At 46.4% G+C, this 14,648-nt stretch overlaps 1 protein-coding gene across 2 annotated transcripts in view; it reads left to right on the top strand.

The window, feature by feature from the left end:
* chd7 (chromodomain helicase DNA binding protein 7) overlaps positions 1-13,678 on the top strand; it is a 70,078-nt gene extending 56,400 nt beyond the window's left edge. For both annotated transcript variants that reach the window (XM_044044358.1, XM_044044367.1), the window contains exons 27-41: positions 1,703-1,806; positions 5,025-5,154; positions 5,578-5,693; positions 5,832-6,255; positions 6,365-6,573; positions 6,708-7,703; positions 7,969-8,135; positions 8,729-8,983; positions 9,074-9,244; positions 9,336-9,569; positions 10,105-10,320; positions 10,420-10,560; positions 11,110-11,214; positions 11,301-11,481; positions 12,202-13,678. In XM_044044358.1, coding sequence (XP_043900293.1) covers positions 1,703-1,806; positions 5,025-5,154; positions 5,578-5,693; positions 5,832-6,255; positions 6,365-6,573; positions 6,708-7,703; positions 7,969-8,135; positions 8,729-8,983; positions 9,074-9,244; positions 9,336-9,569; positions 10,105-10,320; positions 10,420-10,560; positions 11,110-11,214; positions 11,301-11,481; positions 12,202-13,208 — 4,456 coding nt within the window. In that variant the 3' untranslated portion in view covers positions 13,209-13,678. The remainder of the gene's footprint in view (positions 1-1,702; positions 1,807-5,024; positions 5,155-5,577; positions 5,694-5,831; positions 6,256-6,364; positions 6,574-6,707; positions 7,704-7,968; positions 8,136-8,728; positions 8,984-9,073; positions 9,245-9,335; positions 9,570-10,104; positions 10,321-10,419; positions 10,561-11,109; positions 11,215-11,300; positions 11,482-12,201) is intronic.
* Positions 13,679-14,648: the final 970 nt, after the last annotated feature.

Genomic DNA, 14,648 nt, shown 5'->3' with positions numbered 1-14,648 from the left:
GACAGATGCAACAAGCGTTAGGGAAAATAAAACCAATAAATGGGTCACAAACTAATAAAAGGCCTGTTGAACATATTTTGAAAGCCGTTGCCCACTGTCATTAAGTAGACAGCATCTCAGCAGTCACAATGGTGCTGATGTGAAGGTCAGATTTGCCGATCACCTCGACCGTTGATCTCCATCTTAAATCTCCTCCACTGCTTCTTCCCTTTATTCCTGTCACTCTACACTTTTCCTGGCATCTGTCCACGTCTCCCTCACTCTGCAGTGCACTTTAGTCTGTGATCATGTCCCATCCCCCGCTCATCACCCTTTCACCCAGATGTGAATGCATTTATAATTTGGAGCACATGCACTTCATGCTGATCTCTCCCACTCCCTCTCCTCCTCTCTTTCCCTCCCCCAACTCAGTGGCTACTGTGACACACCCATGTGTGTGAGTGAGTGTGTGTGTGTGCACACCAGACGTGAGCATACGGGTTGCTACCGTGCCAACATATGCCAGGGGGATTTAGTGTGCCAGTCTTGGCTCGTATGCTTATTTGTGTGTTGCCAAGGCCGCGCATGCTGCTGTTTGCAGAGATAAGAGACTGTTTCCCGGTTCCTTCTCTCCTCCTGAAGCCCTTACACTCTCCGTCTATTGTGTGTTGTAACCGTTCTCTCTATAACTACCAGGAAGCGCTTACTTTTCTCCACCATCATGTTTCCATAATTGTGCTTTGTTTGGTGTCACAACACAAAATTAATCCTGCAACAGCTGTGCATGGCGAAACAGTGTTTTTTATTATTTTTATGTGCGTGAATAATCCTGTTCTTGACCAGATGTTTTTTGTTTAGGCACATGTAAATAAAAAGAGCATAGTGTGGATTTAGTCGGCTCTCTGCTTTAAGATGCACTAGGCAAAATATTTGTATTTATGTAGCCTTTATTTAAGCAGGTTAGTCCTGTTGAGATGGAGGATCTCTTTTACAAAGAACACACACGTACATTAAAATGTGATCTGTCAATCACAGAGACAGAATGAACCATGTGAGCAAAGAGGAAAGAAAATAGGTTATCATAAAGAGAAAAGACTAAATACAGCGTTTTAGTGCTCCCAAGATGCCAGTTCAGTGCGGATAAAAAGTCTATAAGATAAACTTACGACACTTCCGCACCTATAGTACACCATGCTCTTGTTTGAAGCTTTTTGACCAATCACAGGCCGCTTTAGAAAGATAGAGAGGAGCTCTTATTGGCTGTTCTACTTACAACCCCCTCTGTATAAATGTCCCCTCAATGGGGGGATCACAATTCCAGGCCTGTTAACACCTGACCAATGTTTTCAACCAAAAAAATAAAGGGAGAGACTTAAAGAAAGCAGTAAAAGACATGTTGGTACCTGCTCGGAGAGATTGCTTCAGGTCATGAGTCATGTATGAAACAAGTGTGTGCTCATTTGACGAGAGAGCTATAAACCCAAAACAGAATTTTATGTATTCATGTATTTTTAATGTGTGAATAAAACACTCAACACTCAAGTAGGACTGCTATTATTAATGGATTATTGGTCTTTTTTTGTGCTTATTAATACAATTTCTGCTTCTTAATGTGAATTGGTTTTTGGTTTTTTGCTCCAAATAACATTCTTGTTTTGTCCACTACCCAAAATGAGTCTGTGTGCTGACGGTCAGTCATGTGATCTGTTTATCTCTGCCACAGTGAGCTGGATATCTGGATTCCCCAGCCGTTCCACGCCGAGGTCCCGGCTGACTGGTGGGACAGCGAAGCCGATAAATCCCTGCTCATCGGCGTCTTCAAACACGGTAAGAGGCGCACGCCAGCGCGTGTCACATGCTATCTGTACATGCAGACCTAAATCTTCCAACATGGCAGCCATTTTACACACACGCACACACACACACACACACACGTCAGCGCCCTCAGACACTCACTGAGACACTCCAGTGACTTCCAACCCAGTAAGCATCAAGCATGACACACACACACACATATCCCTGTCAAACTGGGTGAATGCACACACACACAAACACACCCCACCCACTACTGTTGCCACCAGTTGATTGGTGTTGCTATGGTGATAGCAGAACGCAGCTGGCAGGGTCAGCATGCTATCGGGAGTGTGATTGATTGCTGGTTTCACCACCGTGTGTGTGTGTGTGTGTGTGTGTGCGCGCTGTACAGTGTGTTACAAGTGTTAATGTTGTTAAAGCAGATGTCAAAGTTAGAATGACCAAGTCCTTCCTCTGTGTAAACTGTTAAACTGGTTATATTGGATCATCCTCTGGTAAATGTTCCAGTCGTGTTAATGTGCCAGCGACGCACATGTGCGCGCTGACTGCCGAGTGTGACGCCCAGTGACAGGCGCCGTCTAATTGTTGTGTGTGGAGACCCTCATTCATATTAATTTGGCATAATTGTCATAATTTTTCCATCATTGCCACTCTCTATGATTCTATTAGGAGAGACACACACACACACACACACACTCAACCATAGTTAATCATAATCCTCATTCACTAGGGAGGCCCTTTAGGGGGCGGACTAACACACACACACACACACACACACACAGTGAGCTTTGTATGCCGACACACACGCAGAAAAAAACAGAGCACCTCTCACACACACACACATAGACAGAAGAGTGATGGCCTATAAAGGCCCTGATGATTAACATTTGGCTGTGGGTGCAGAGTTCTGTCTTTGTGTGTGTGTGTGTGCGAGGATGACTTTCATTTAGCCATTCTCACTGTTTGAAAGTACAAATCAATTAGGTTAGGTTTAAGGATAGTTGTTGAGGTTTACATTTAGATGCAGGACCTCGGACGTCAGCGATGGCACTTTTCCACGACACAACAACTTTTTGCTGTTCCATTAACGACAGTACCTGGTACAAAACTACCTTTTCTGGTGAGGTTCCAAGCAAGCTGAGCCGATACTAAATGTGACGTCAACAGACTGCCGTCATGAGCACGATGTAACCAAACAATGCCGAACTGTAGGTCAGTTAAAGAGACTCAAAATTCCTGAAGACGCATTCATCGCCAACATTTAGCTGACTTTGCTCAGTCTATTTACATTGTATTTGTAAATAGTATTTGTAAGTTGTATTTTAACGACTTTACTTCAAGAGCTCAATGTTTTGTCAGGTGGTGCTTTGTATGAAAAGTGTGAGGACCACTGGTGTCGAAACACGAAGAGTGATAGTATGACGTCGATCATGCCTCAATCGGCCACAACGCATTTGATTTTGGTGTAGAAAAACTGCCTCAGACTGCACTATATAGAATTTCCAAATAATTATAAGAATTTCCATGTAAAAACATGAAGGTTTTAAAAAAAAAAAAGCCCATTCTGGTTAATGAATGATTGTACACTAATTATTTTATCTTTAATCATTTCTGCTGTGTTTAATTTAACTTTAATTTTACGCACTGTACGTTTAAAAATAAGTCCACAGAACTGACATGAGCCACTTACTCTATGTTCTGGTCACATGACGGTAAATGTGCTTCAGTGAAGCGTTTAAATATTCAGAGATTTATGGATCATATCGGATTTTGCTCATCTTTCCTTTTACGATACCTGATCCAGTGTCCATCAGGATGGATGGATGAGAGGTTGAAGGCGAGGCGCTGTGGTCGTCATGGTGGCCCCTCCCCTCTTCTCATCTTTACTCCCCAGTCACCTGACCTCTCCTCTCCTGTCTGCCTCCCCTGTTTTTCAGTTTCTTTTCCTTCACTCGTCTCCCCCCCTGCACCCACACCCCAGTGTGTCACAGTGGGACCTGCACATTCTAATCTGTTCTGCCTGAATGCTTCTAACGGACACACACACACACACACACACACACACACACACACACACACACACACACGCGTGCTACTTTTCTCACACCCACCAGCTCATTTTCACAGACATCATGACGCACACTTTTCCTCTTCAACCTCTCTCTCTCTCTCTCTCTCTCTCTCTCTCTCTCTCTCTCTCTCTCTCTCTCCCCTCTCTCTCTCTCTCTGACACAAATGAGCACCTGCAGGCTCACTTGGATAAGCGCGCACACACACACACGTGCTGGACAGTTTCACATGTACGCACACACACACACACACACCCAGGCTGTCTGTCTTGTCAGCAGCTGGCTCCTGGGGTCTGCCCTTCTGCTGCAGTTTTTGGCTATTCCCTTATTTAATATGGATGCACAGTGTGTGTGTGTGTGTGTGTGTGTGTGTGTTATCGTGTCTGTCGTAGCTTGATCTAGAAAGCACAACTTCTTTTACCCGTCTTTGGAGGAGTTTGTTGTGACCTTGGGCCTGTGTTGACAAGGCATGGAAATATCTAGACAAATAATTGTGACTGGGGCTATTTTTGCAATAATAATAAAAGATAAAAAAAAAGTAAACCAGCATAGTCTTTTGTCTGTACTGTAGCTTGATTATGGGTTTTTTTCTGTATTTGTGCACAAATGAATCTTTGTTCAGCTACGATGCTGCAGAAAAAAGACTAAACTGGAAAAATCAATTTCTAAAATACGATCCGTAAATCCTAAAACATACGATCTGTAAACCCTGACATTCCCATCAAATGTCGTACGAGTGGTTTAAAAGGGAAAACTGATATGATCAGTATTGGTAGTAAGTCAAAGTTGTGATATCGACAATGTATGGAACAAATCAAGATATCACTGTTCATGTTGCTGTCATGTTATGTGAGAGAGATGCATTTTAAAGTGAAAATCAAGGAAACATGATCGTTGTAAATCACAAGTTCCTGGAGAGACGCAGTTTCCCCCTTGTGGCACTTCAAAATAAATCACTAGGACTGATGTGGTACTTTCAAGTCTGTTGTGTGAAATATTCAGGATTTTCTGAGATCATCTCTTTGTGACAAGATTACCGTTGGCAATATTATTGGACAGTGAACAATCTACAATATTATTGCGATTCTCACCAATATTGTGGTGTAATTGATTAGTTATTGATGGAGTACTGACTGAAATCTGTTCCTTTTTATTTTTTAGGCTATGAGAAGTATAACTCGATGCGAGCCGACCCCGCCCTGTGTTTCTTGGAGAGGGTAGGCATGCCGGACGCCAAGGCTATCGCCGCTGAGCAGAGGGGCACCGACATGATGGCAGATGGCGTTGATGGGTAAGAGCTCAGGCTTCACCGACCACAGGGCTGTTGTACTTTATTCTGCTCCAGGTCTTCACCTGGCTCAGTCATGCACTTTCCTTCTCTTGCTTCATGGTCATTTATTGCTGTTGCGATATATTTTTGTTGCATAAATAAAACATTTGTAATGACACACATTAACCCGTATGTTTATTACGCTGCATAATAATTAAAATATTAAAGGTCAAATGTGTAAAATTGAGGTAAAATTCATTCCATTTGGAAGCAATTGAAGATAAGTGTGCTCAAGTGTACAGTTACTTGATTATCTTTTATATTTATATAGATTAGAAGCTGCAGGTTTTGTACAACATTCCACAATGGACAAATAAAACAACTTTTGAGTCATTTATGTTGTTAAAATCACAAACTTAATGTATCTGTCGCCATCTTCTACAGTGAGGATGACGATCCAGAGTACAAACCATTACGAATCCCTTTTAAAGACGACATGGATGACTTCACCAACTCTCCACTGGATGACAAAGACGACGCTGTAGAGGGAGAGACTGAAGGTAAACTTTAAATCCACTTGGAACCAGAGGATAAACCGTGTCAGTGTCAGCAGTTGATTAATTAGCTCTCGTCATTCTCCTGAAGCTGGTTCAAACTTTACATTTGTACATTTGTACCTCTCTGTCTTACACCCTCAGGTGCCACATCAGGTCAAAACGGTCAAGGTGCACCTACTGTAGGCGGAGCCTCAGGCGCCAACGAGCGGCTTTATTGGCCGGCAGCGTCGGCTCTCACGGCCCGCCTGCGTCGCCTCATCACGGCGTACCAGCGCTCCAATCGGAGAGAACAACTCCGCCAGGAGGCCCTCAACCGGCCTGATGGTCGCCGCCGCCGCCGCAGGGAGTTCCTGCCTACCATCTCCATGGTTACCGAGACAGGAGGAGGGGCCACTTACATCCAAGATGGCTCTGCGGTGTTCATGACAGAAGGAAGCCCGTATCTGACTAAAGGAAGTGCTTACTTTGCCAAAGGTGGACAGTTGATAGCAGAGGCTTCACCAGTGATGACCACCAGCTCCCTGATGTCTGATGGAGCCATGTACTACAAAGAGAGAAGGCAAAGGTACACTTACATTCTATGCCATCCATCCATCTTCTACCGTTTATTCTCCACCCATTTGTCAAAAATGTCATAACAAATCAAACGGCCATTTACTCACACCTCTCCTCAGATGGACTCGCCGTGAAGAGGCTGATTTCTACCGCGTCGTCTCCACCTTTGGAGTCGTCTTTGACACCCAGCATCAGAAATTTGACTGGACACAGTTCAGAGCCTTTGCTCGACTGGACAAGAAAACAGACGAGAGTCTGGAGAAATATTACTACTCGTTTATTGCCATGTGCAAACGGGTCTGCAGAATGCAGGTCAAGACTGAAACAGGTAAGAGGAAACATGCAGGGCCTCAGGAGGCCACGGTTTACGAGGGGGGGTTTGTTTAATCAACTATGGGGAAAAAATAGTTTCAAGTGAGTATAATTTATTATTGAAGAGTTAAAAACATCCATCTCTTCCAGAACTCCCAGACCCGACCCTGATCATCGACCCCATCACTGAGGAACGTGCCTCTCGTACCTTGTACCGCATCGAGCTGCTCCGCCGCATCCGAGAGCAGGTCCTTCCCCACCCCTTGCTCTCTGAGCGCCTCAAGCTCTGCCAGCCCTCCCCAGACCTTCCCGAGTGGTGGGAGTGTGGCCGCCATGACCGCGACCTCCTCCTGGGGGCCTCTAAGCACGGCGTGAGCCGAACAGATTATCACATCTTAAACGACCCTACGTTGGCCTTCCTGGAGGCCCACCAGCGCTTTACCAGCCAGCGAGGGACTGGTGTCAGCATGGGGATGATGGGAGAGATGACCAAAGCTGGAATGGGAGCAGCGGAAAGCGCCGCTGCGCCGCTCCTCTCCGCCGCAGAGCTGGCGAGCGCCGCAGCCGCTGCCAAAATTGCTGTCGATGCAGCTAAAGAGGTGAAAACTGAGGAAGGGAAATCGGAAATGGAGGTGAAAATGGAAACCGAGGAAGGAGATGTCAGCGACATTCCACTTGCCAAGACTGAAACTCCTGATGAACAGAAGACAAACGAGGGAGAGGTCGGAAAAGGGAAAGAAGAGACTGCTGCTTCACCAAGAAAGGAGGTCAAGGAGGAGGAAGAGGAGACTCAGCCTAAAGTAGAAAAAGAAGAGAAAGCAGAGGTGAAAGAAGAGCCAAAGGGTGAAGAGGAGAAGACTTCCAAGCCGTCAGATGAGGAAGATCAAGACTTGGCAGAGGAGAAGAGACTTGTTGACTCTCAAAGGGACCAGGAGGAAACGACCACTGAGCTGTCGGGTCATCTTGACACTTCTCCTAAAGCACAACCAGACAACAAGGCTGTGGAGGAGGAAGAGGGAGAGGAGAGGGAGAACCCCGAGTCTCCCAAATCTCTGAAGTCAGCTGATACAGAGAAGAGCCCAGAGGAGGAAGAGGAGGAGAGGATGGATGAAGATGACAAATCTGAGAAATCCTCTCAGGCTGAAGGTATTTCATTGACTGTTTTTATGTCTTGTGTGTGTGTGTGTCTGTGTGTGTGTGTGTGTTCACCTTCCTGTTGACCAGTTTTTGTCCCGCCTCCATCGTTGCTGACACGGGCCTATTTCTGGTGTTTCCCCTCATGACTTGGCAGAGTTTTAATGAGTCTAATTTCCAGGGGCTGAAGAATAAAATGAGTTTAGATCCCTCGATAGCGCTTTGAAAGGCCTTTTTAATTAAGAGATGTGGAATGACTGTCCCTCTCTCTGCACAGCGAGCGCCGCATCAGAGCAGAAGAACTTCGACGAGGAGAGCATCGCGTCTCTGAGCACGTCGGCCCGTGACGAAACCAGAGATGGATTCTGCCCCGACGACCTGCCAGAAACGTCTGTGCTGCAGGCCTTACAGGAGCGAGCATACGGCTTCTCATTCTGGCCTAAGGTGAGTCTTTTTAACAGAAAACTGAAGTTCCAGTCGCTTAGAAATGTTCTGTATTTATCATTTATCATCACCTTAAGACTTTATCCTGTTCTTTTTCAGTTTTTGTGAAATGATCGTCAGGTTTTTTTTTACATAAACGTTGAGTTGAAATGATCAGTAATCACTGATCTTCAAAACGCTAAATGTTTGCTGCTTCCTTCTGTGCGTTTGAGCTGCTACTTTGGGAAAAGTAAGACCTCAAACTTGAGTTTCAAATGTTTTGGCTACCGTTGCTACGCTACTCACAACGACATTTTAATGCAGAAATGTTGCATATTGTATCTTTAATTCCTGTCCAGTGAAGAGAAGTCTACTTCCATTTGAGCAGCTGAGGTTTTTAATTTAAAATGTCTGCACAGTAATTGACGGCCATTGAAGCGAATGTTTGGATATTTGTGACTCACAAAGTGATGAATAGTAAAATACAATCAAATATTCCTATTAAAAGTCTGCTGTGACTGAATTTCAGAATTTAAAGTAAACAGAAATAAAGTCTGTGTGTGTGTGTGTGTGTGTGTGTGTGTAAGCGCTCATGTTCTCTCTCTGCCTCTTAGGATCGAGTGATGATTAACAGGATGGATAACATCTGCGACGCCGTCCTGAAGGGAAAATGGCCCGTCAACAGACGCCACATCTTCGACTTGGTTGGCAACATGTTGCCGGGACATAGTTCCTCAGTAACCACAGCAGCATTAGCCACGGCAACGGACAGCCCGCTGCAGAGGCGGAGCCTAGCCGAGCTGACGATGGCGGGCATCCACACACCGTACAGCGCGAGTGAAGACAAAACACTATCGACACAGGTTCATGTGAGTGTCTGTGTCTTTCTGACGCACGTTGCAGTTACTGTAGGTGTCGTCACGTGATGAAGGGTGTAAATGGTTGACCTGGTGTTGCAGGAGGGCGCTCTGAGCCTGACGTTACCCCGCCAGAGGAGGAGGAGAAGAAGAAAGATTGAGATAGAGGCGGAGCGGGCGGCCAAGAGACGCAACCTGATGGAGATGGTGGCTCAGCTGAGAGAGAGTCACTCTGCTGCTGAGACCCAGAGTCAGGCCATAGACCTCACTAAGGTCAGTGTCGTCCCGCCTGCGCCGCTGATTGAAACATTTTGCTGTGAAATAATTGCGTTGTTATTGACTGACTGTGATGTTTGCCGTGCAGGGTATGCACCATCACCACAAGGCCTCGCCCTCATTGGCCGGTTTTCCAAGTGCCCTGGTCGCAAGCCCCTCCCTCAAGGCCCAGATGGAGTTGCTGCAACAAGCCCAGCCCTCTGGACAAAGAGCCAATGGCTCACTGGAGGCGGAGCCGCCAATCATGAGGAGGAGGAGAGGCCGCAGGAAAAATGTGGAAGGCCTGGAGCTGCTCTTCATGGGCAACAAGAGAGCAGGAGGGGTACGCAGTTCATGGGAATGCTGACTCGGCAGTTCAAACTTTTTGTTCCCATTGTCATGTCATTATCCACGGTCACTTATTCCTTATACATTTTTTTGGGGCCAGTTTCAACAACAACTCATTCACTGGGTGTCTTTGAATCCTGAAAAAGTCCTAAATTGTCCAAAATGAAGGCCTTAGTCTAAGCTTAAGAGAACAATTATCCCTTAAAACCTTGAAAGTTTTTAAAATGCCATCAACACAGTAAACTAGATCTTGTTTGGAGGTCTTTGCCAACAGTTGGTCAAACCTGTGGTTTGCATTTCCACATAATGACCATTTTCATCTGCTCTCACTGTGACAATAAACATGTCACAGATTAAGATCACCTTGTGTATCAATGGTCTGCAAAAAAACTAAAGCCTATTTTGTACATTTAAGGTCTTAAATCTCATCACATTTACATTTGTTTTCCTTAAGCCTGCAGATACCAATAAATTAAAAAACGGAATTGTACATAGGAATTCACGTTTTTTCCCTCTGTGCCACCGTGTAGGGCGTTCAGGATGATGCTGACGTGGCGGTTGTGGAGGCGGTTCAGGAAACCTCCCGTGCCCACAGGTCCATCACCGTCCCTGATCAGAGCCCCAGCGCCAGGTCTCTGGCTTCTGGAAGTCTGGAAGACGAAGACGCGGCAGTGTCGAACAAAGACCTGGGAGAGTGGCTGAGGCAGCACCCGACGTACACCATGGACATGACTGGATACACACCAGTACGTACCTCCACTCTTGATAACTGATGAAGCTCAGGCTGTAGCTCCTCTGCTTAAACTCTTTCTTTCTTTCCTTCTTTCCTTCTCTTGTTGTTACAGAAGAGTGAGGAGTTGCTTCTGTCTCAGTTCTCAAAGCCCAAGCAGAAGCGCCATCGCTGTCGAAACCCCAACAAGATCGACATCAACACGCTGACCGGAGAGGAGAGAGTCCCTGTGGTCAACAGACGCAACGGACGCAAGGTCAGCTGATATAAACCATGAGATCAGATTCAGAGGGGTTCCATTTTCAAAATATGATCTACCATTTGTCAAAGCCTGAAAGTCGACATTTGTAGAAATACAGATTCATTCAAAACAAAACAAACAAGGCTACAAATGTTTTTATTTCATTATTGGATTTCTGTCAGGATTACGGTGTCATTAAGTATTTTAATTGTCCCATACCTCATTTGCATGGCTTTATTTAAGATGTACTGATTCATCATTTGTTATTGATTAAAGCACGGTTTGTTTTTGCAAATTTCAAGTTTCAGAAGTATATATATTATAGCTTTTATATAAAATCCAGGCAGGTCAGGTACAAGCAGAATTGAATGAAGCGTTTTTTAAAGTCTCACATTTCAACCAAGAATGATTGTACATCATTTTTCAACTCTTTATAAACCTCTGCAATAAACGTATGTAGTGAAGGAGTTTTTGGACATCTCATCATTTAAAATGGAAGGAATTAATCATGTTTCATTTCATCTCTTAACTCATCTCTCTTCCTGTTTGTTTTTGGTCTATTAGATGGGCGGGGCCATGGCTCCACCAATGAAGGAGCTTCCCAGATGGCTGTTGGAGAACCCCGAGTTTTCCATCGCTCCTGACTGGACAGACATCGTCAAACAGTCGGTTAGTGAACAAGATCAAATCCACAGACGCACTCACAAACATCAAAAATGAAAGCTGCTTGCTAACCAGTGTAATCCTCCTCACAGGGTTTCCTCCCCGAAGCCATGTTTGACCGCCTTCTGACCGGCCCTGTGGTCAGGGAGGAGGGCGTCCGCCGCCGGGGACGACGACCCAAATCCGAAATCGCCAAAGCAGCAGCTGTCGCACAGGCAGCGGCCGCCGCTCAGGCTGCTCAGGCGTCACTGGCAACCGCCGCTTCATCTGCAGGTACAAACTAGGCGGAGTCTGTTCAGTAAACAACCGTAAATTAAAATGCAAAACAACATTCACTTCTATTGCAGGTCACCTGTACTTCAATTCATACCTGTTTAACTCTGAGGCTGCTGTCTAATGTTTCCCAAATGTCATTTTATTAAAATGAACAAAGGTCTAGTGTGTCGTTTGAGCTGCTGTTGAAATAAGAACCAGAACGTGTGTAAAATCAGTCAGTGGTCAGGTGTGTTGTCTGGGAGAGTGAGGTTAGAACCTTGAGCTCTCTAAAGCCATGGAACTTAAAACTGGAGGAAGAATATTGAACTGAAATGGAACTGGAACCAAAACAACCGTTCTTACTTCATCAATACAACATTATTTAAATTTCCTGTTGTTACTTTACACATTGTTCTCCCATTTGAATCTATACTATTATAAGTCAGTCATTTATTCACCTAATTGATCAAGGGGTGTGCGATATTCTCATCAATATGAAGAGACAATAGTGCAGTTTCATAATAAGCCATGTTATTTCCCTGACACGTAGTTCCACATTTCCACTGGATGACGTTAGATAGGTGGCGCTGTGGCGTCACCGTGGCCCGGTTTGCTCCCAAAATGCCGCTTTCGTGTGAATGAAAGGACAAAACGACGGTTCTCTAAAAATCCTGCAAATGTTGTTGTGACAGAGGCTTAAAGCTCCTGTGTTCACCCCGTGTGTGTCTGTGTCTTCAGGAGGCATCAACCCACTGCTGTTGAACAGTCTGTTTGGAGGGATGGACTTGTCGTCTCTCCAGAGCCTCCAGTCTCTTCAGTTGGCCGCTGGTCTCATGGCCTTCCCTCCCGCCACCGACCCAAAGCAGGCTGCTGCCAGCGCCGCCGCCGCCTCCATGCTGCCGCTCATGCTGCCCGGAATGGGAGGCCTGCCCAACATGGCCGCCGCCCTCCCCAACATGTTCAGCTTAGGTGGGCTGTTCGGCGGCAACCTGATGACGGCCGCCGCTGCCGCCGCTTCCTCCAACTCCGGCGCCGCCATCGCCGTGTCGGCGAACACAAACGGAACAACGGAGGGAGACGGCGGCGCGGCGTCAAAGAGGAAGAGGGAGGCGGAGGAGGGAGACGGGGGCGACGAGGATGACGAGGACGAGGATGACGACGAGGGACACGAAGGAGCAGGGAAGGACAAAAAGAGGACGGAGAAAGAAGGCGGGAAATCGGGTAATGATGTCACTGCGGCTGCTGAGATGCCAGCTGTTGACTCGGCCGAGGCATCCATCAACGGCGACGCCGCCGCCCTGCTGGCAGCTGCCGGCATGTCCGCCAATTCTCTGGCGTTCAACCCTTTCCTCCTCTCCACCATGGCTCCCGGCCTCCTCTACCCCTCCATGTTCCTCCCCCCGGGCCTCGGCGGCCTCAGTCTGCCCGGCTTCCCCGCCGCCTCCACCCTCGCAGAGCTGCAGAGCGCCATGGCCGGAGTCCTGGGCGGAAACGCTGTGTCCTCCACTCCCCCGAGAGGCGCCGGGGCGGAGAAGAAGGGTCTAAAAGCTACAGTCGCAGCAGAGGAGGACGACGAGGACGAGGAGGACGATGATGACGGGAAGGAGGAGGGAGGAGAGAGTGACTTAGTTGAGGAGGTGGAGGAAGGAGCAGAGGAGGAGATGAGAGACGAGGCTGACGAGGACGGAGGGATGGGAGAAGGAGAGGAAGACGGAGATGGAGTCTCCGCCGAAGGACAAGAGTGACTGAACAGCCCTGGGACATTTCCTCACCTCTGACCTTCCACTTCCTGTCTCCTCCCGCCTCGTCACGTTTACACGCCTCCACCAGAAATATCCAAACTATTATGAAACCAGTTTCTTTACGTTGTTGTTGATTATTTCTTTCTCTCTTTTTTCTTTTTGGGCGGGTATATTTACTCTGCATCTGAGAGGATGAAGTGTGTGTGTGTGTGCGCGCGCTCGCTTGTGTGTGTGCATGTGTGTTGTAGTCAGGGAAAAGTCCTCGCAGCCGCTCGCTCAGAGTCCGGCTCCTCCTCTTTAAAGACTGTTGTTTTTATTTTTATTTCTATCTGTTTCTGACAAACTTTTTCTTCCTCAATCCCTCAAACTAGGACTTTCACGAGGTTCCAATAGTGCTATTATTATTATTATTATTATTGTTTTTGTTATTATTATTGCTGCTTTCAGCTCTGTCGTTTCGATTGTTTTGTTTTTTTTGCCTCTTTCTTTCGTCTGAACTGTTTTGTTGCTGTTAATCGTCGACAGCAGAAACAAAAACAAACAAACAAAAAGAAAGAAAACAGCATTACAGCTGACCCGGCTGTCTGTCTGACAAAGCTGCTGCAAAAAAAGGAATTGTGGGTAATGGAGTTGAGCTGCTCTGTTTCAGAGCAGACTGTAGTTCTCACACATATCAGAGCAGGTCGACACTGAGGAGGAAACAGAAACTAGACAAAAAAGAAATAAAGAAAACTCAGTCTCACACACTGACTACACACACACACACACACGTAAGTCACATACTTGAACACACGCACACACATTCTCACCACTAAACACACACTAAACCCCTCTGTCATGTGACTGTGTGAGAGGACGTCCTTCCAGCTGTGTGTGTGTGTGTGTGTGCTGAACCGATTAAACTCAGTCCCACACTGTTTAAAAAAAAACAAAAAAAAACAATCTTAAAGTCTTTCCACTGCTACGTCTGAATCCTCTCCTCCTCCTCCTCCTCCTTCTTCTTCCTCCTTCTTCTTCCTCGTCTACTCTGGATGGAGGCGGCTGGTTTTGGCTCAGGAGTGGCACACGGGCTTTTCTGATTGGTCCGTTTCAGCCGCTGAAAAACCAGCCGCTCCTCGTCGTGAACGTTTCAGTGAGTGGGCGGAGTCTGCTGGTCCACGCACACGTGGATGATGTGAGGTTTCAGGTTTTTCGTTCGTTGTAAAAGGGGGCACATGTTTTTGTTTTTTTGTGGGTTTTTTTCCCTGGTCGCTGCCACGTTTGTTTTGTTGTTGTTTTTTTAAATAATAAAAGACGTTATTCTCTCTTTTCCTTCACATCCCATTAGTTTCCAGACCAAGTGCTGCTCCCTCATGACCTTCTCTTTAAATGACTGTTGCTCTAGTCACACACACTGACACCAGACCTGGCCAGAACAGGACAGGGACTGAGACGCTCGTTCAA

Source organism: Solea senegalensis, linkage group LG1 (assembly GCF_019176455.1).
Source record: "Solea senegalensis isolate Sse05_10M linkage group LG1, IFAPA_SoseM_1, whole genome shotgun sequence".
NCBI lineage: Eukaryota > Metazoa > Chordata > Actinopteri > Pleuronectiformes > Soleidae > Solea > Solea senegalensis.
Note: the sequence above shows the minus strand (reverse complement) of the source record. Positions and strands in the feature narration are given on the sequence as shown.